The 20,751-nt window shown below is 46.2% G+C and overlaps 2 protein-coding genes across 4 annotated transcripts in view; one reads left to right on the top strand and one right to left on the bottom strand.

Annotated features, from left to right (window-relative positions):
• TDRD9 (tudor domain containing 9) overlaps window positions 1-2,870 on the bottom strand; it is a 107,430-nt gene extending 104,560 nt beyond the window's left edge. The window contains exon 1 of one of the 2 annotated variants that reach the window (XM_029067841.2): window positions 2,553-2,870. In XM_029067841.2, coding sequence (XP_028923674.1) covers window positions 2,553-2,734 — 182 coding nt within the window. In that variant the 5' untranslated portion in view covers window positions 2,735-2,870. The remainder of the gene's footprint in view (window positions 1-2,552) is intronic. The other variant, XM_029067848.2, reaches the window with a different exon arrangement.
• Window positions 2,871-9,679: 6,809 nt separating this feature from the next.
• On the top strand, window positions 9,680-20,460 carry ATP5MJ (ATP synthase membrane subunit j). Of its 2 annotated transcripts, none has more exons than XM_003428219.4 (4): window positions 9,680-9,854; window positions 15,400-15,523; window positions 16,077-16,100; window positions 20,270-20,460. In XM_003428219.4, the coding sequence occupies exons 2-4, from the start codon at window positions 15,400-15,402 to the stop codon at window positions 20,305-20,307; spliced, it is 186 nt and encodes a 61-aa protein (XP_003428267.1). In that variant the 5' UTR covers window positions 9,680-9,854; the 3' UTR covers window positions 20,308-20,460. The 2 variants fall into 2 exon arrangements, with proteins under 2 accessions (XP_003428267.1, XP_001509132.1); XM_001509082.6 differs by having other exon boundaries at window positions 9,692-9,785.
• Window positions 20,461-20,751: the final 291 nt, after the last annotated feature.

The raw sequence follows: 20,751 nt of genomic DNA, 5'->3' as shown, positions 1-20,751 counted from the left end.
TCTTGATGATGGTGTCTTGTTTTTGTTTTGTTCTGTTTTGCTCTGCCTTCTGTCTCCCCCGTTTAGACTGTGAGCCTGTCATTGGGCAGGGACGGTCTCGATCTGTGGCCAAATTGTCCATTCCAAGCGCTCAGTACAGTTCTCTGCACATAGTAAGCGCTCAATAAATACAACTGAATGAATGAATGAATATCTGCTGCGGAGTTGTACTTTCCAAGCGCTTAGTACAGTGCTCTGCGCATAGTAGGCGCTCAATAAATACGATTGAATGAATGCATATCCGCTGCTGAGCTGTCTTTTCCAAGCGCTTAGTACAGTGCTCTGCACATAGTAGGTGCTCAATAGATATGATTAAATGAATGCATATCTGCTGCTGAGTTGTACTTTCCAAGCGTTTAGTACAGTGTTCTGACATAGTAAGCGCCCCCAGTTAAACTGTGAGCCCGTCATTGGGCAGGGTTGGTCTCTATTTGTTGCCAAATTGTCCATTCCAAGCGCTTAGTACAGTGCTCTGCACACAGTAAGTGCTCAATATATACGATTAAATGAATGAATGAATATCTGCTGCTGAGTTGTACTTTCCAAGTGCTTAGTACAGTGCTCTGCACATAGTTGGTGCTCAATATATACAATTAAATGAATGCATATCTGCTGCTGGGTTGTACTTTCCAAGCGTTTAGTACAGTGCTCTGACATAGTAAGCACCCCCAGTTAAAACTGTGAGCCCGTTATTGGGCAGGGTTGGTCTCTATTTGTTGCCGAATTGTCCATTCCAAGCGCTTAGTACAGTGCTTTGCACATAGTAAGTGCTCAATATATACGATTAAATGAATGAATGGCTATCTGCTGCTGAGTTGTACTTTCCAAGCGCTTAGTACAGTGCTCTTGCACACTGTAAGTGCTCAATATACACAATTAAATGAATGAATGAATGGATATCTGCTACTGAGTTGTACTTTCCAAGCGCTTAGTACAGTGCTCTTGCACATTGTAAGTGCTCAATATATACGATTAAATGAATGAATGAATATCTGCTGCTGAGTTGTACTTTCCAAGTTCTTAGTACAGTGCTCTGCAAACAGTAAGTGCTCAATATATACGATTAAATGCATGAATGAATATCTGCTGCTGAGTTGTACTTTCCAAGCGCTTAGTACAGTGCTCTTGCACATAGTAAGTGCTCAATATATACGATTAAATGAATGAATGGATATCTGCTGCTGAGTTGTACTTTCCAAGCGCTTAGTACAGTGCTCTGCAAACAGTAAGTGCTCAATATATACGATTAAATGCATGAATGAATATCTGCTGCTGAGTTGTACTTTCCAAGCGCTTAGTACAGTGCTCTTGCACATAGTAAGTGCTCAATATATACGATTAAATGAATGAATGGATATCTGCTGCTGAGTTGTACTTTCCAAGCGCTTAGTACAGTGCTCTGCAAACAGTAAGTGCTCAATATATACGATTAAATGATTGAACACCTGCTGCTGAGTTGTACTTTCCAAGCGCTTAGTACAGTGCTCTGCAAACAGTAAGTGCTCAATATATACGATTAAATGAATGAATGAATATCTGCTGCTGAGTTGTACTTTCCAAGCGCTTAGTACAGTGCTCTTGCACATAGTAAGTGCTCAATATATACGATTAAATGAATGAATGGATATCTGCTGCTGAGTTGTACTTTCCAAGCGCTTAGTACAGTGCTCTGCAAACAGTAAGTGCTCAATATATACGATTAAATGATTGAATGAACACCTGCTGCTGAGTTGTACTTTCCAAGCGCTTAGTACAGTGTTCTGCAAACAGTAAGTGCTCAATATATACGATTAAATGAATGAATGAATATCTGCTGCTGAGTTGTACTTTCCAAGCGCTTAGTACAGTGCTCTTGCACATTGTAAGTGCTCAATATATACGATTAAATGAATGAATGGATATCTGCTGCCGAGTTGTACTTTCCAAGCGCTTAGTACCACTGAATGAGTGAATGAATAAATACGATTGTATGAATGAATACCTGCTCCTGAGTTGTCCATTCCCCAGCGCTTAGTACAGTGCTCTGCAGCTAGGAAGCGCTCAATAAATACGAATGAATGAATTAATACGATTGAATGAACACCGGCTGCTGAGTTGTACTCTTCCAGGCGCTTAGTACAGTGCTCTGCATGCAGTAAGCGCTCAGTAAACACGACGGGGTGAATGAATGAATGGGGTAGAGCGCTCTAGACACAGTAAGCGCTCAAGAAATAGGAATGAATGAATGAATGAATGAATGGATGAATGAATGAAGCCGTCTCCGCCTCAGGCACCTGCGCGCATGCGCAGACACGGCGGGGTTGGGAGGGGGAGTCGCGCATGCGCAGAGGCGGCGGCGAGGAGGGGTCGCGCGCGCGCGCGTTTCCCGCGCGGACGGCAGCAAGGCGGCCTTCCCGCCTCGCCGACGTCACCACGTAAACGCCGACGTCACCACGCAACGTCTCGGCCTCCGGCCCCGCCCCCCTCCTCCCACCCGGGGCCGTCGAGCGTCCTCGAGGCCCGGGCCTACCTACCCGCCGGCGGCCTCGGCCCGATCCTCGCTGCCGCCCCCGGCGGGGTGGCGAGTGGCGGCGGACGGCGCCCTGGACAGCGCGGCCGGGAAGGCCGACGGGGAGCCCAGGAGCTCCACATTGGTGACCGTCTTGCCGACGGTGAACCAGTCGTTGATCTGCTCGAGGGTCAGGCGGCGCAGCATGGCGGCCGCCTCAAGCCGGGGGCGGGGGGGGGTCGCCTGGGGCGAGAGAGAGAGGCCCAACGGCCGCGCATGCGCGGCAGAGCGGAAAGAACGAAGACGGGGGGGGCTCAACGTTCGACCAGACGGGCGCGTGACTCTCGCGAGACTTTGGCCGTGGTTCTCGCGAGATCTTGCTTGCGCTCGCCTGCCCCGCCTGCAGGGGGCGCTCGTCCACTCCCCCTCACACCGGCCGCCATTTTAGCTACGTCACACTTTGGGGCCCTCTCCTCATCCCCACCCCTTTGTTGAGCCCTTACTCTAATAATAATAATAATTAACAATAATAGTATTCAATAGTATTTATTGAGCGCTTCCTATGTGCAGAGCACTGTACTAAGCGCTTGGAATGAACAAGTCGGCAACAGAGACAGTCCCTGCCGTTTGACGGGCTTACAGTCTAATTGATGGCATTTGTTAAGCGCTTACGATGTGCGAAGCACTGTTCTAAGCGCTGGGAGGGATGCAAGGTGCTCAGGTTGGCCCATGTGGGGCTAACAATTTCCATTCATTCATTCAGCCGTATTTGTTGACATTCAATCACTTATTGGGCGCTTCCTGTGGGCAGAGCACTGTGCTAAGCGCCTGGAATGGACAACTAGGCCACAGATCGAGACCACCGTTGCTCAACAATAGGCTCATTGTCTAATAATAATGTTGGTACTTGTTAAGCGCTTACTATGTGCAGAGCACTGTTCTAAGCGCTGGGGGAGATACAGGGTCAGCAGGTTGTCCCACGTGAGGCTCACGGTTAATCCCCATTTTAACAATAATAATAATAATGTTGGTATTTGTTAAGCGCTTACTATGTGCCGAGCAGTGTTCTAAGCATGGGGTAGATCCAGGGTCATCTGATTGTCCCATGTGAGGCTCACAGTTAATCCCCATTTTACAGATGAGGGAACTGAGGCCCAGAGAAGTGAAGTGACTTGCCCACAGTCACACAGCTGACAAGTGGCAGAGCTGGGATTTGAACCCATGACCTCTGACTCCCAAGCCTGCGCTCTTTCCACTGAGCCACGCTGCTTCTCTGAATTTGTTGACATTGTCACTTATTGGGCGCTTGCTGTGTGCAGAGCACTGTACTAAGCGCTTGGAATGGACAACTGGGCCACCGATGGAGACCATCCCTGCCCAACGATGGGCTCACGGTCTAATTATTGAGTGCTTACTGAGTGCAGAGCACTGTACTAAGCGCTTGGAATGTACAACCGGGCCACCGATAGAGACCATCCCTGCCCAACGATGGACTCACAGTCTAAATGGGGGAGACAGCCAGCGAAACAAAACAAGTAGTCAGGCATTGACACCATCAAAATAAATAGAATCATAGATACATACACATTATTAAGATAAATAGAGAAATAATTTATACAAATATACACAAGTGCCATGGGGCGGGGAGGGGGGTAGAGGGAGGGACTCGGGGCAATGGGGAGGGGAGGAGGAACAGAGGAAAAGGGGAAGCTCAGTCTGGGAAGGCCTCCTGGAGGAGGTGAGCTTTCAGTAGGGCTATGAAGAAGGGAAGAGAGGTTGTCGGAGGTGAGGAGGGAGGGCATTCCAGGACCGCGGGAGGACGTGGCCCAGGGGTCGACGGCGGGACAGGAGAGAACGAGGTCCAGTGAGGAGGTGAGCGGCGCCAGAGAAGCAGAGTGTGTGGGCTGCGATGGAGAAGGAGAGAAGGGAGTGAGGTCTACATCTCCGCCCCTGTCCTCTCCCCCTCCCTCCAGGCTCGTCTCTCCTCCTGCCTCCAGGACGTCTCCACCCGGATGTCGGCCCGCCACCTAAAACTCAACATGGCCAAGACTGAGCTCCTCATCTTCCCTTCCAAGCCCGGTCCTCTCCCTGACTTCCCTATCACCGTGGACGGTACGACCATCCTTCCCATCTCTCAGGACCGCAACCTCGGTGTCATCCTTGACTCGTCTCTCTCGTTCACCCCACACATCCAATTCTTCACCAGCGCCTGCTGGTCTCACTTTTATAATATCACCAAGATCCGCCCTCTCCTCTCCACCCAAACGGCTACATTACTGCAACGGGCTCTCGTAATATCCCGGCTGGATTGTCAGCCTTCTCTCTGATCTCCCTTCCTCCCGTCTCTCCCCGCTCCAGTCTGTTCTTCACTCCGCTGCCCGGCTCATCTTCCTGCAGAAACGCTCTGGGCCTGTCACTCCCCTTCTTAAAAACCTCCAGTGGTTGCCTATCGGCATCCGCACGAAACAAAAACTTCTCACTCTAGGCTTCGAGGCTCTCCATCACCTTGCCCCTTCCTACCTCTCCTCCCTTCTCTCTTTCTACCGCCCACCCCGCACGCTCCGCTCCTCCGCCGCCCACCTCCTCACCGTCCCCCGTGCTCGCCTTTCCCGCCGTCGACCCCTGGGCCACGTCCTCCCGCGGTCCCGGGATGCCCTCCCTCCTCACCTCTGCCAAACTCTCTTCCCCTCTTCAAAACCCTACTGAGAGCTCACCTCCTCCAAGAGGCCTTCCCAGACTGAGCCCCCCTTTCCCTCCACTCCTCCTCATTCCCCTCTTCCAGCCCATTGCTCTTCCCCCGTCCCCTCCCCTCAGCACTGTGCATATTTGTATATATTATTAGTCTTTATTTTGTTAATGAGGTGTATAGAGAAGCAGCGTGGCTCAGTGGAAAGAGTCTGGGCTTTGGAGTCCAAGGTCATGAGTTCGAATAATAATAATAATAATAATGTTGGTATTTGTTAAGCGCTTACTATGGGCCGAGCCCTGTTCTAAGCGCTGGGGTGGACAGAGGGGAGTCAGGTTGTCCCACGTGGGGCTCACAGTCTTAATCCCCATTTTACAGATGAGGTAACTGAGGCACCGAGAAGTTAAGTGACTTGCCCAAAGTCACACAGCTGACAAGTGGCCGAGCCGGGATTCGAACCCATGATCTCTGACTCCAAAGCCCGTGCTCTTTCCACTGAGCCACGTCAAATCCCAGCTTTGCCACTTGTCAGCTGTGTGACTGTGGGCGAGTCACTTCACTTCTCTGTGCCTCAGTTCCCTCATCTGTAAAATGGGGATGAAGACTGTGAGCCCCGCGTGGGACAACCTGATTCCCCTGTGTCTACCCCAGCGCTTAGAACAGTGCTCTGCACATACCACAAATACCAATATTATTATTATTATCTCCTTGATTCTATTTATCTTGATGATGTTTCGTTCTGTTTTGTTTTGCTTTGCCGTCTGTCTCCCCCCGATTAGACTGTAAGCCCATCATTGGTCAGGGATGGTCTCTATCTGTTGCGAATTGTACATTCCAAGTGTTTAGTACACTGCCCTGCATATAGTAAGCGCTCAATAAATACTTGAATGAATTAATTTATCTTGATAATTTTGTTTTGTTCTGTTTTGCTTTGCCATCTCTCTTCCCCCATTTAGACTGTGAGCCCATCAGTGGTCAGGGATGGTCTCGATCTGTTGCCGAATTGTACGTTCCAAGCGCTTAGTACAGTGCTCTGCACACAGTAAGCACTCAATAAAATAAATTAGAGAAGCAACGTAGCTGAGTGGAAAGAGCCCGGGCTTGGGAGCCAGAGGTCATGGGTTCTAATTCCGACTCCGCCACTTGTCTGCTGTGTGACTTGGGGCAAGTCATTTCACTTATCTGTGCCTCAGTTACCTCACCTGTAAAATGGGGATTAACATTATGAGCCCCACGAAGAGCAACCTGATCACCTTGTATCCCCACAGCGCTTAGAACAGTGCTTTGCACATATTCATTCACTCATTCAATAGTATTTATTGAGCACTTACTGTGTGCAGAGCACTGTACTAAGCGCTTGGAATGGTCAGTTCAGCAACAGATAGAGACCATCCCCGCCCAATGACGGGCTCACAGTCTAATCGGGGGAGACAGACGGCAGAGCAAAACAGAACAAAACAAGACAACATCATCAAGATAAATAGAATCAAGGAGATATACACCTCATTAACAAAATAAATAGGGTAATAATATATACAACATAACAGTAAGCACTTAATACCATCATTATTATTATTAATAGAATGGTGCTCAGCACATAATAAGTGCTTAACAAATACCATCATTATTATTAGAACAGTGCTCGGCACATAGCAAGCGCTTAACAAATACCATTATTATTAGAACAGTGCTCGGTATATAGCAAGCGCTTAACAAATACCATTATTATTATTATTACTAGAACAGTGTTCAGCACATAGTAAGCGCTTAAAAAATACCATCGTTATGATTATTAACATATACCATCATCATCATCATTATTATAACAATGCTCGGCACATAGGAAGCGCTTAACAAATACCAATATTATTATTATTAACACATACCATCATCATTATTATTATTAGAATGGTGCCCTGCACATAGTAAGCGCTTAACAAATACCAACATCATTATTAACACATACCATGATCATTATTATTATTAAGAGAACAGTGCTTGGCACATAGTAAGCGCCTAACAAATACCAACATTATTAACACATACCATCATCATTATAATTATTACTAGAACAGTGCTCGACACATAGTAAGCGCCTAACAGTCACCAACATTATTATTAACACATATCATCATCATCATCATTATTATTAAGAGAACAGTGCTCGACACATAGTAAGCGCTTAACAAATACCAACATCATTATTAACACATACCATGATCATTATTATTATTAAGAGAACAGTGCTTGGCACATAGTAAGCGCCTAACAAATACCAACATTATTAACACATACCATCATCATTATAATTATTACTAGAACAGTGCTCGACACATAGTAAGCGCCTAACAGTCACCAACATTATTATTAACACATATCATCATCATCATCATTATTATTAAGAGAACAGTGCTCGACACATAGTAAGCGCTTCACAAATACCAACATCATTATCATTAACACATGCCATCATCATTATTATTATTAAGAGAACAGTGCTCAGCACATAGCGCTTAACAAATAACAACATCATTATCATTAACACATGACATCATCATTATTATTAAGAGAACAGTGCTCGACATATACTAAGCGCTTAACAAATACCAACATTATTAACAAATATCATCATTATAATTATTATTAGAACAGTGCTCAACACATAGTAAGCGCTTAACAAATACCAACACGATTATTATTAACACATACCATTATCATCATTATTATTAAGAGAACAGTGCTCGACACGTAGTAAGCGCTTAAATACCAACCTTATTAACGAATATCATCATCATTATAATTATTAGAACAGTGCTCGACACATAGTAAGTGCTTAACAAATACCAACATGATTCACGAGAAGCAGCGTGGCTCAGTGGAAAGAGCATGGGCTTTGGAATCAGAGGTCATGGGTTCGAATCCCCGCTCAGCCACTTAGCTGTGTGACTTTGGGCAAGTCACTTTTCATTCAATAGTATTTATTGAGCGCTTACTATGTGCAGAGCACCGTCCTAAGCGCTTGGGATGAACAGGTCGGCCACAGATAGAGACGGTCCCTGCCGTTGGACGGGCTTACGGTCTGATCGGGGGAGACGGACAGACGAGAACGATGGCGATAAATAGAGTCGAGGGGAAGAACATCTCGTAAAAACAATGGCGACTAAATAGAATCGAGGCGATGTACATTTCATTAACAAAATAAATAGGGTAATGGAAATATATACAGTTGAGCGGACGAGTACAGTGCTGAGGGGATGGGAAGGGAGAGGGGGAGGAGCTGTGCCTCAGTTCCCTCATCTGTAAAATGGGAATGAAGACTGTGAGCCCCACGTAGGACAACGTGATTCCCCTGTGTCTACCCCGGCGCTTAGAACAGTGCTCGGCACATAGTAAGCGCTTAACAAATACCCACATTATTAACAAATATCATCATCATTATAATTATTAGAACAGTGCTCAGCACATAGTAAGGGCTTAACAAATACCAACATGATTACTATTAACACATACCATCATCATTATTATTAGAACAGTGCTCGGCACATAGTAAGCGCTTAACAAATACCCACATTATTAACACATATCATCATCATTATTATTAGAACAGTGCTCGGCACATAGTAAGCGCTTAACAAATACCAATATGATTACTATTAACATACCATCATCAGCATCATTATTATTAGAACAGTGCTCGGCACATAGTAAGCGCTTAACAAATACCAACATGATTACTATTAACACATACCAACATTATTAACAAATATCATCATCATTATAATTATTAGAACAGTGCTCAGCACATAGTAAGCGCTTAACAAATACCAACATGATTACTATTAACACATATCATCATCATTATTATTCGAACAGTGCTCGGCACATAGTAAGCGCTTAACAAATACCAACATGATTACTATTAACACATATCATCATCATTATTATTCGAACAGTGCTCGGCACATAGTAAGAGCTTAACAAATACCAACACACATACCATCATCATTATTATTAGAACAGTGCTCGGCACATAGTAAGCGCTTAACAAATACCCCCATTATTAACAAATATCATCATCATTATAATTATTAGAACAGTGCTCGGCACATAGTAAGCACTTAAAAAATACCCACATGATTACTATTAACACATACCATCATCATTATTATTAGAACAGTGCTCGGCACATAGTAAGCGCTTAACAAATACCAACACACATACCATCATCATTATTATTAAGAGGCCAGTGCTCTGCACATAGTAAGCGCTTAACAAATACCACCATGATTATTATTAACAGTCCCCAACATGATCACGGCTGTTGGGTGAATGAATGAATGACGCCGGACAAGGCCCCGGCCTGCAGGCGGCCCGTCCGTCCGCCGGGGGGCGCTGCGGCGGCGGTGGCGGCGGCGCCTGCGCAGTTGCGTTGGGCGGGTGGGGGGGGGGGCGGAGGAGGAAGGGCTGAGCCGTTCTCCCGGCAGCCTCCGCGCGTGTCCCCTTGACCTCTCGGAGCACCTTGGCCATCTTGTGCTGGCCGTTGGACGCAGGCCGCCCCTCCTCCCCGCCGAGGTGAGCGGCCCCCGACCCCCCTCCCGGTCGGAGGATGGTTCTGGAAGTGAAGGAGAGGCTGAGGATCCGGTAGGCCGGGCCCCGGGGATAATAATGTTGGTATTTGTTAAGCGCTTCCTCTGTGCCGACCCCTGTTCTAAGCGCTGGGGGAGATCCAGGGTCATGGGGGGGGTCCCACGGGAGGCTCCCAGTGAATCCCCATTTTCCAGATGAGGTGACAGAGGCCCAGAGAAGTGAAGTGACTCCCCATTTTCCAGATGAGGTGACGGAGGCCCACTGAAGTGACTTGCCCACAGTCACAGAGCTGACCAGGGGCAGAGCCAGGACTGGCCCGACATGGCCGCGGCTGAACGGACAGGGGTCCCCCAGCCCATCGGGACCCCCCCCCACCCCCCAGCAAGGACCGGCCTCCCTCCTCCGCCCACCCTCTCGCCTAGGCCACACACAGCGTGGCTCGGTGGAAAGAGCCCGGGCTTGGGAGTCCGAGGTCATGGGTTCCGATCCCGCCTCTGCCACTGGGCAGACTGGGCGACTGTGGGCAAGTCCCTTCTCTGGGCCGCCTCTGTAAAATGGGGATGCAGACTGGGAGCCCCACGTGGGACCACCTGATGACCCTGGATCTCCCCCAGCGCTTAGAACAGTGCTCTGCACATAGGAAGCGCTTAGCAAATACCAACATTATTATTATTATTATTATCCCCGCCTTCGCGGAGGGGCCGAGCGTGTCGCCCAGGGACCTGCCACGGCCCACCACGCCGAGGGATGGGGGTCCCCGGCCCCCCAGCAAGGGCAGGGAGACTCCTCCCTAATAATAATAGTTGCTAAGCTGCTTCCTAGGGAATAATAATAATGTTGGTATTTGTTAAGCGCTTACTAGGTGCAGAGCACCGTTCTAAGCGCTGGGGGAGATAATTGTGGTGTTAAGCGCTTACTAGGTGCAGAGCACTGTTCTAAGCGCTGGGGGAGATAAATAATAAATTGTGGTATTTGTTAAGCGCTTACTAGGTGCAGAGCGCCGTTCTAAGCGCTGGGGGAGATAATTGTGGTGTTAAGCGCTTACTATGTGCAGAGCACTGTTCTAAGCACTGGGGGAGATAAATAATAAATTGTGGTATTTGTTAAGCGCTTTCTAGGTGCAGAACACCGTTCTAAGCGCTGGGGGAGATAATAAATTGTGGTATCTGTTAAGCGCTTACTACCTGCAGAGCGCCGTGCTAAGCGCTGGGGGAGATGAATAATAAATTGTGGTATTTGTTAAGCGCTTACTACGTGCAGAGCACCATTCTAAGCTCTGGGGGAGATGAATAATAAATTATATTTGTTAAGTGCTTACTACGTGCAGAGTACTGTTCTAAGCACTGGGAGCTACAAGGTGATCAGGTTGTACGTGGGGCTCACAGTTTTAATCCCCATTTTACAGAGGAGGGAACTGAGGCCCGGAGAAGTGAAGTGACTTGCCCACAGTCACACAGCTGACAAGTGGCAGAGCTGGGATTCGAACCCATGACCTCGGACTCCCAAGCCCGGGCTCTTTCCACTGAGCCACATAGCTTCGAGAAGCACTGGCCTAGGAGTCAGAAGGTCATGGGTTCTAATGCCGGCTCTGAACCTTGTCAGCTGTGTGACTGTGGGCAAGTCACTTCACTTCTGTGGGCCTCATCTGTAAAATGGGGATGAAGACTGTGAGCCCCAAGGGGAACAACCTGATTACTCTGTATCTCCCCCAGCGCTTAGAACAGTGCTCTGCACATAGTAAGCACTTAACAAATACCAAAAATACCAACATTATTATGTGCACTGTTCTAAGCGCTGGGTAGATTTTTAGACTGTGAGCCTGTCACTGGGCACACAGTCTGTCTATGGCCGAATTGTCCGCTCCAAGCGCTTAGTACAGCGCTCTGCACAGAGTAAGCGCTCAATAAATAGGGTTGAATAATAATAATGATGGTATTTGTTAAGCGCTTACTATGTGCCGAGCACTGTTCTAAGCTCTGGGGTAGATACAGGGCCATCAGGTTGTCCCACGTGAGGCTCACAGTTAATCCCCATTTACAGATGAGGTAACTGAGGCACAGAGAAGTTAAGTGACTTGCCCACAGTCACACAGCTGACAAGTGGCAGAGCTGGGATTCGAACTCATGACCTCCGACTCCCAAGCCCGGGCTCTTTCCACTGAGCCACGCTGCTTCTCCAATGAATGAATGCAAGGTCATCAGGTTGTCCCATGTTCATTTATTCAGTTCATTCAATCGTATGTATTGGCGCTTACTATGTGCAGAGCACTGTACTAAGCGCTTGGAATGGACAATTCGGCAACAGATAGAGACAAACCCTGCCCAATAACGGACTCGCAGCCACAGTCTTCATCCCCATTTTACAAATGAGGGAACTGAGGCCCAGAGAAGCAGCGTGGCTTAGTGGAAAAGAGCCCAGGCTTGGGAGTCCAAGGTCATCGGTTCTAGTCCCGGCTCCGTCACTTGTCTGTTGTGTGACTTTGGGCAAGACACTTCACTTCTCTGGGCCTCAGTGACCTCATCTGATAAGTGGGGATTAAGACTGCGAGCCCCACATGAGGCAATCTCATTACCTTGTATCTACCCCAGCACTTCAATCAGTGCTTGGCATAATAGTAAGTGCTTAACAAAAACCATCATTATGATTAGACTGTAAGCCCATCAGTGGGCAGGGACTGTCTCTATCTGTTGCTGAATTGTCCATTCCAAGCGCTTAGTACAGTGCTCTGCATGTAGTAAGCGCTCAATAAATACTATTAAATGAATGAAGTGACTTGCCCAAGGTCACACAGCAGACAAATGTGACCTCCCCTTCCCGCAGCACTTCTGTAAATTTGTATATATTATTTATTACTCTTTATTTGATTAATGATGTGTTTATATCTGTGATTCTAATTATTTTGATGCTAATGATGCCTGACTACTTGTTTTGTTTTGCTGTCTGTCTCCCCCTTTTAGACTGTGAACCCGTTGTTGGGCAGGGATTGTCTCGATCTGTTACCTAATTGTACATTCCAAGCATTTAGGACAGTGCTCTGCATACAATAAGCGTTCAATTCATACAATTGAATGAAGTGGCAGAACCAGGATTAGAACCCACATCCTCCGACTCCCGTGCTCTTTCTACTGAGCTATGCTGCTTCTTGAAGATCAAGGGAGATGGTGAGCAGGCCTGGAGTTAGGGCTCTGATTTTTAGGGCTCAGACCGCTAGGCTCTTCCTCGTCTATCCGATCTTACTAATGTTTCATCAGAGCGCCCTTAATTTTAGAGTCCAGTGGCGTACGATTGAGGGTTTTTTAAATGGTACTGAAGCGCTTACTATCCTCTAGACTGTAATTTTGTTGAGGGAAGAGAATGTTTCGGATCATTGCTGTATTGTACTCTCCTAAGCGCTTAGTATAGTGCTCTGCACACAGTAAGCGCTCAGTAAATACCATTGAATGAATGAATGAATGTGCCGGGCACTGCACTAAACTGGGTTCTAATCTGGCTCTGCCACTTGTCTGCTCCGTGTCCTTGGAAAAGTCACTTCACATCCCTGTGAAGCCCCAGGTGGAACACAGAGTGCATCCAGCCTGATTAACTTGTCTCTACCCCAGTGCTTAATGATAATAGTAATAATGATGATGATGGTATTGAAGCGCTTACTGTGTGCCAGGCACTGTACTAAGCACTGGGATGGATACAAGCAGATCGGGTTGGACCCAGTCCCTGTCCCACGTGGGGCTCACGGCTTTAATCCCCATTTTACAGATGAGGTAAAAGGCACAGAGAAGTGAAGTGACTTGCTCAGGGTCACATGGCAGACCCGTGGCAAGAGCTGGGATTAGAACCCAGGTCTTCTGATCACCAGACCCGGGCTCTATCCATGAGGCCACACCGCTTCTTGATGGTGATAAAACAAATAGGGCTCATAGTCTTATTCCCGAATTTACAGGTGAGATAACCGAGGCAGAGAGGTAGTGAAGTGACTTGCTCAGGGTCACACAGGAGACAAGTAGTGGAGCTGGGGGTTTAGAGCCCAGGTCCTATAAAAGGTAAAAAGGTCTCAGTAAAAAGGTGATGTTGTTTCAGTTACCCATTTTAAATCCTACAGAATGCGAAATATGTTTCATTGGTTAGTGGTAATCGTAGCCTGCGGGGAGCAAAGCTTTATAGTAGCACAGAACTCAGGATGTAAATTAATTGGACGTTGTTTGGGGGACATTCCCAGAGGTCAGAGTGGAAGAAGTTAGAGTTGTGCTTCCTGTAGCGAATATTTCTTGTTCTAGTTCCTTGGAGTGATTAATCTGAGCTTATATTAAAGTTCTGTCAAATGTCGATGGAACTAATAGTGGTATTTACTGAGAAATTGCCTTGCACCAGACACCTAACGCTTGGGAGCGTGCAGTACGGTAGAATTGGTAGTCTAGATCCCTGCCCGTAAGATGCTTACAGTCTAATGGGAGGTTTAAGGGAAGGCGATCAGTAGTTAATGCTCCACCACCTTGGGTAATTCTAGGTAAATTCAGGAGCCAAACCCAAAATGAGATTACAAAATTGTAATGGGAAAAGTTCAGCAGATTATGACATGCTGAACAGTTCTGTGATGGGCCCTAGCAAATCCATTCAGAGCCTAAAACTGCAGCAGGCTGAAAGGAAACTGAATATAACTGCAGCAAGCTGAAAGGAAACTGAATATACCTCATTTTTCCTTTCCCCTTCTCATTTCTCATAGGAATTCCAACCTAAGTACGGGAGTTTATTTAGCTGTGACCCTAGACGGTAACCTTGGATGGTAGAATTAGAAGGCAGAGAGATTAAAAAAACCAAGATACTGCAGGCCATAGTTCACAGTTGAGTATCACACTCCTGGAACTGATTGTAAACTCCTTGAGGGTAGGTATTAATGTATTCCAACTTTATTGCCCTCTTCCAAGTATTTATCTAGGGTGCTCTGCACACAGTTAAGTGCTCAATAAATAGCATTGATTGATTTAGCTATTCTTTCTAGTCAGTAATAATGATATAATTAACAGTGAGGTTTTTTTTGCCTTCTTTGATGCTCAGTTCCCTTCTGCACAGCTCACAAAAAAAAAAGCTATTTGAACTAACTCTATGCAAGTTGCCTTAGTGGATAGTAAGTAAACTTGCATAGAGTTGGTTCAAATGGCTTTTTTGCCTTAGTGGAGAGTAAGTCAAAGAAAGGTGCAGGGCTTGACATTGATAATAGTGTAGAAAAGGAATGGAAATGGGGCGTGGATATCTTGATGTTGGTCAAATTTAGCAAAATATACAGAATAGCCCAGAAATCTGTAGTAAAAGATGCACTTTGATTCATTACATTTATTTTTTAATAGCAAACTACCTTTTCCCCACTTGTATTTTCTAGGTACAGAATAGAAATTAAAATATCTTAGAAGTTTTTCCCTTGTGACATGTCTTGTCTAGATCAGGCATTCCTTTTCCATTTCAAAGTGGATCGCAGTCGGTCGATCAAAGGAGAATTTTGGCCTGGTTGAAATACCCAATGAGTTTCACAAGAAAAGCTGAGCTTTTTCATTTATGAAATGTCGAAGGAATGTGGCTTTCACACTTTACCTTTCTTCTAAATTTTCAGATGTATCAGACCTTCCTTAAGAATGTTTGGACTCCAATGAAACCCTACTATACCAAGGCTTACCAAGAAATCTGGGTCGGGATGGGTGTGATGGGCTACATTGTGTACAAAATAAGAAGTGCCGGTAAGTACAATTATATTGTTTTTTGAGGAAAAGACAACATTTGTTTTCAGAAAGATTTACAAATTCCCTTGTACATAACTGTCCCAACTTATTTTTCTGTGTGCCTGTTCACTTAATAATGAGCAAGTTTTGTAAAATCTTCCCTGGACAAATTTAGCTGTAAACCTGAAAAGCAATTTATGTTTGGGACCTGTACATTGTTATATACCTGGGCTTAGTTTTTTGGGTGCAATTTAGTTTTCCTCACTTTTCTTTAAAGCCCAGTCTATGTAGGTCCTCCATTTCCTAGTCTGTCTCTTAATTTTCCCATTTATCGGTCCTATATGTAACTAACTCTTAAAATTATTTAGTTGTGAATTAAGCCACCAGTTCTTAAACTCTCTTGTCACTCGAAAGACACTATGTGCATGAAACCATATAATGAATGAATTGTTTGGTTTGAGATAAAGGTTCAGATCCACTGTATTGCAACCTGCTACTTGTACTTTAAATGCGCATGGTGATGCAAAACCAACATTAAAAATTAATCTGGCCTTATTTTCTTTCATTTCAGACAAAAGAAGTAAAGCCCTGAAAGGTAATTATTGTGCCTCATTTTGTTTAGTCTCTAGACAGGACTGTATTTCTATTGCGAGTATACTCTTTACTGTCAGAGAACCGGACACCAGAAGTGGTGAATTGCAGAGATATGGTGCAGTAAAACCCAACTGAGTGTAATTTCAAGGAATCCATGTGAGAGTATTGGCTGGGTGCCCAGGGGAAGCTCCTGCTTCTTGCCTTGGGACTGCTGACTCTGAAGGGAGCCTAGTGCCAAGTCTAAAGGCTTTTATAGTCATGTATTCATTCATTCAATAGTATTTATTGAGCGCTTACTATGTGCACAGCACTGTACTAAGCGCCGCTCAGCCCGCAAGGAGAGCACAGTGTAAAACCAACATACAAATCTCTGTACTGTGGGTCTTGAGTTTCGGCCGATGGATACATTCTGATATTTGGCAGATTTGTGTGGTAAGATTTGCTCTCCAGGCCCACCCCGGGTGACATCTACACCACAACGTAGGGATACATCCGGCATTATTTGCTGACCTAACTACCTTGTGTCCAGCATTATGTCCCGTTACCACACACAAGTCCTACTCCCACCCCATAGTCCCCTATTTTTTTTAATGATATTTAAGCTATGTGCCAGGCACTGTGTTAAGCGCTGCATTAAATACAAGGTAATCAGGTTAGTCCTTGTCCCTCAGGGGGCTCACAGTCTTAATCCCCATTTTACAGACGAGGTAACTGAGGCACAGAGAATTGGAGTGACTTGCCCAAGGTCACGGAGCAGGGATTAGAACCCAGGTCCTTCTGACACCCAGGCCCCTTGCTCTATCCGCTAGGTCACTCTGCCTCTTCCAATTACTATTCCCAATTGCTTTCCTGTCCCCCTACTTCTCAGTCTCCCCCGTTTTTGAAGTTAGATGTAGTGATGCCAGAGGCCACTGCTGCATTCCAAACCTGGTTCCCACCCCTTCTTCCCTTTCCCTTCTCTAGTCCAGACCTCCTGGCTCAGGTTCGGGCCAGGGCTGGATGGTGCAGGGAGGGGAATGTCACAGCCCCGGCCCGAGATACTGCCCTGCCACTTCCATCCCTCCCTAATCCCATTCTTATAGCTTTGGCAGGGATCGGCGGGAGGGGATACAAGTTGAGAAGGGAAGACGGACAGGGACCATGCTTGCGGCAAGTGACGCCGGTTTAAAAAAAAAAAATCCGGGGACGGAGGTGGTGGACACATTGGGGCTGTAGGAAGGGAGCAGCAAAAAATCTGGGAACACGTGTATGGTGTATTTTTACTTCTCCGTGTTGCTCAACCGTTGTGATGGGGCTGGGTGGGCAAAGGAACAACCGATTGTATGCACTTGTTTGCTAGTCTATGGGCAACTATTCTCCATGATATTGAGAGTTTTATATTTTCGCAGACTATAACCCTTTTGTATGATATGCAGCCCAGAGATACCCCCATCATACAGCCGCAATACGTTCCTCGTGTCCTGAACCACCTGTTCTGTTGGGCAGCTTTTCTCATGGACTTACTATTATAAAGTGGGATCCATTCCAGAACCCTTGGGAAAGACCTTAAATTCCTTGACATGAGTATCTGCAGTGGCGAACATCACTAAATGATTCAGCGTGGCTCAGTGGAAAGAGCCCCAGCTTGGGAGTCGGAGGTCATGGGTTCGAATTCCAGCTCTGCCACTTGTCAGCTAGTCACTTAACTTCTCTGTGCCTCAGTTACCTCATATGTAAAATGGGGATTAAGACTGTGAGCCTCATGTGGGACAATCCGATTTCCCTGTATCTACCCCAGTGCTTAGAACAGTGCTCGGCACATAGTAAGCGCTTAAATACCAACATTATTATTACTATTATTATTGTTCTCCATTAAAGTAATTCAAAGGAAAATATCCCAGCAGAGTCCTGATATGATTAGTAGTCTTTGCAGGACGCTGCAGAATAGAGCTGTGGTGGTAGTCTTTCTACAGTAGTGAAAAATTAAGCCGATTTTAGGTTGAATGAACAGCCTGCCCCGTAAAGCACCTACAAGTAGGCTAAGCCCTTCTGAACACATCACACCAGCAAATTTCTTTCCCTAACAGGGATTTCTTCCGTCGTTTTGAAAAGTCCATCGTCTTCTTCAAAATCGATGTCAGACTCTAATCCAAAAATCTCCACTGGTGGTGGGAGCTAAGATTCTAGTCTTTGCAACCACCGTGGAAACCCTCCTCTGCCCCGAGAATCAGGGTGAGACAGAAGGGGTAGGGATTTTAGTAGGATTTAGTCTGTGCTACTGTAAGCCCGAGCCGCGTCTGAGTGAAGCTGACTTCATCGGGGAGAGGCAGGGAAGTGATCGAATGAGGTTTTCTCCATTATAGCCAGAAGCCCCACAGAACTAGGCCACGGGAGTAGGACGGAGAGATCTTAACTGATCGTTAGCCTCTTCCTCCTTTGTGCTGCTTTAGGATGAAGCAGAGAACCTGAGCTTTTATGTCCGGAGGGCCGGGGAGCAAGGGTTTCTCCATTTCAGGCCAAAGGTGGCACCGAATCAGGCAGGAGAAATGGCATTAAGTCCATTTTAAGTCATTCAGTCATTCAGTTGCATTTATTAAGTGCTTACTGTGTGCAGAGCACTGTACTAAGCGCTTGGAATGTGCAATTCGGCAACAGAGACAATCCCTACCCAGTGACGGGCTCACAGTCTAAAGTCATTCGTTCATTCAATTCAATCGTATTTATTGAGTGCTTACTCTGTGCAGAACACTGTACTAAGCGCCCGGAAAGTACAATTCGGCAATAGAGACAATCCCTGCACACACCGGGCTTGTACATATATACACAGGTGCCGTGGGTCAGGGAGGGAGGGGTAGAGCAAAGGGAGCGAGTGGAGGCGACGGAGGGGAGGAAGGGGAAGCGGAAAGGGGGGATTAAATCTGGGAAGGCCTCTTGGAGGAGGTGAGCCTTCAGTAGGGCTTTGAAGGAGGAAAATGTGATTGGTAGGGGCGTTCCAGGCCAGAGGTAGGACGTGGGGCAGGGGTCGAAAGTCCACCTCTCTGGATTTCATGTCTTGGGACCATTGATTAGCCTGTGAGACCGTCATTGGGCTCACATGGTCTCTATCTGTGGCCGAATTGTTCATTTCGAGCGCTTACTATAGTGCTCTGCACACAGTAAGGGCTCAATAAATACGATTGAATGAATTTGAAGTTGGACTGTACCAATTATTGTGTGCGCCTGTGGTTGCCGTTGGTGACCAGTAGGGGGAGCTCGGGTCAATAGGGCAAACTGGGTCCCTTTAAATGGGTAAATAAGGGGGTACAATGTTAAAAAAAAAATCTGAGACCCTACCCCCACCAGGTCCCGTCTAAATAAAATGCCCGGAGGAAATACTCTTGAGTGCTTCTTTGCTTGGGGCTTAAAACTACGAGTGGAGCAACTTAATCTCTTCAAAAAGGCAAGGTTTCTGTTCTATTCAGCTGGCATAGAGGGAAGAGAGAGTACGTGCTTCTTTTAGCCATTTGTGTGGTCTCTGCAGTGAAGGTGACTGGGTAAATCATAATCCATCTACATAAACAAGTCTGTTTTTAGGCTTAATTTCATGCATTGCTATGGACCTCAGCGTACGTAGTCTTCTGTGATAACTGTTTTAGAAAATAATACGCCTATTGGCAGTAATAGCGCGTAGTACAGTGCTCTGCACACAGTAAACTCTCAGTAAATACGACTGAATGATGTTTAAGTGTGTGCTGGGTGCTGCACCTGTGCTAAGGACTGTGGTTGGTAAAATACAACACAGTCGGATCAGAAAAAGTCCCTTTCCTACATGGGTCTCAATGGGAGGGAACCAGGATTTACTCCCCATTTTACAGATGAGGAAACAGCCACCGAGAAGTTAAGTGACTTGCCCAAGCTCATTCATTCAATAGTATTTACTGTGCGCTTACTATGTGCAGAGCACTGTACTAAGCGCTCGGAAAGTACAGTTCATATAGCAGGCCCTTGGCAGAGCCAAGATTAGAAGCCAGGTCTCTCGACTTCCAGTCCTGAGCTGTTTCCACTAGACCAAATTGCTTCTCTGTGGCCGTGGGTAGTTAACGTCTGTGTTGTCCGCCGACTTTCGTCTTTGTAGCCGTCTTACCTTGAATTTTTTTTTTGTACTGCATTTCCGTCTGATATAAAGTACTGTCGATTTTTGTCTCTCTCTAGCATCTTCCGGTGCTGCTCCTGCTCACGGCCATCATTAAGCGGCTTTTCCTTCAATTTTGTACGGGATGGAACATCACTGCTGCTGTAAATTTTGCCAAGCTAACAATGGAAGAAAGCATTTGGAAACCTTGTAAATGTTCCTCAATATTGTTCCCTTTCCTGGTATGAATAAATAAATGTTCAAGGCCATTGCTCATGTCATCGAAACAAATCTTTAGGAATTCACCTTGGATCTTCAGTGTTTCATAAACTCTGGTAGCTTTCCCCTGTGAGCAATAAATTGGGCCGAGTTACTCTGTAATGTGTCATGGATATCGAAGGTGGTAACTTCCAGCGAAGGGTGTGGATGGAATCTTACTGAACCTGTCAAACCTTGGTGAAACCTGGAGAGCCAAGTGGCAGTAACGATCCTCATGACTCATACCGATGTCCCATCCTCCTCGACATCTTTAATCAGTTCAGTGAGTTTAATGTAAGGTGCG

Source organism: Ornithorhynchus anatinus, chromosome 1 (assembly GCF_004115215.2).
Source record: "Ornithorhynchus anatinus isolate Pmale09 chromosome 1, mOrnAna1.pri.v4, whole genome shotgun sequence".
Classification (NCBI taxonomy): Eukaryota; Metazoa; Chordata; class Mammalia; order Monotremata; family Ornithorhynchidae; genus Ornithorhynchus; species Ornithorhynchus anatinus.
This window is presented reverse-complemented; position numbering and strand designations above follow the sequence as displayed.

What these genes read in the sequence shown, in the direction of transcription:
- ATP5MJ (XM_003428219.4), top strand. Translation starts at nt 15,400, where the DNA reads ATGTATCAGACCTTCCTTAAGAATGTTTGGACTCCAATGAAACCCTAC. An exon ending in GTACAAAATAAGAAGTGCCG is followed by an intron (nt 15,524 to 16,076) that starts GTAAGTACAATT and finishes CTTTCATTTCAG; the next exon opens with ACAAAAGAAGTAAAGCCCTG. An exon ending in AAGAAGTAAAGCCCTGAAAG is followed by an intron (nt 16,101 to 20,269) that starts GTAATTATTGTG and finishes GTCTCTCTCTAG; the next exon opens with CATCTTCCGGTGCTGCTCCT.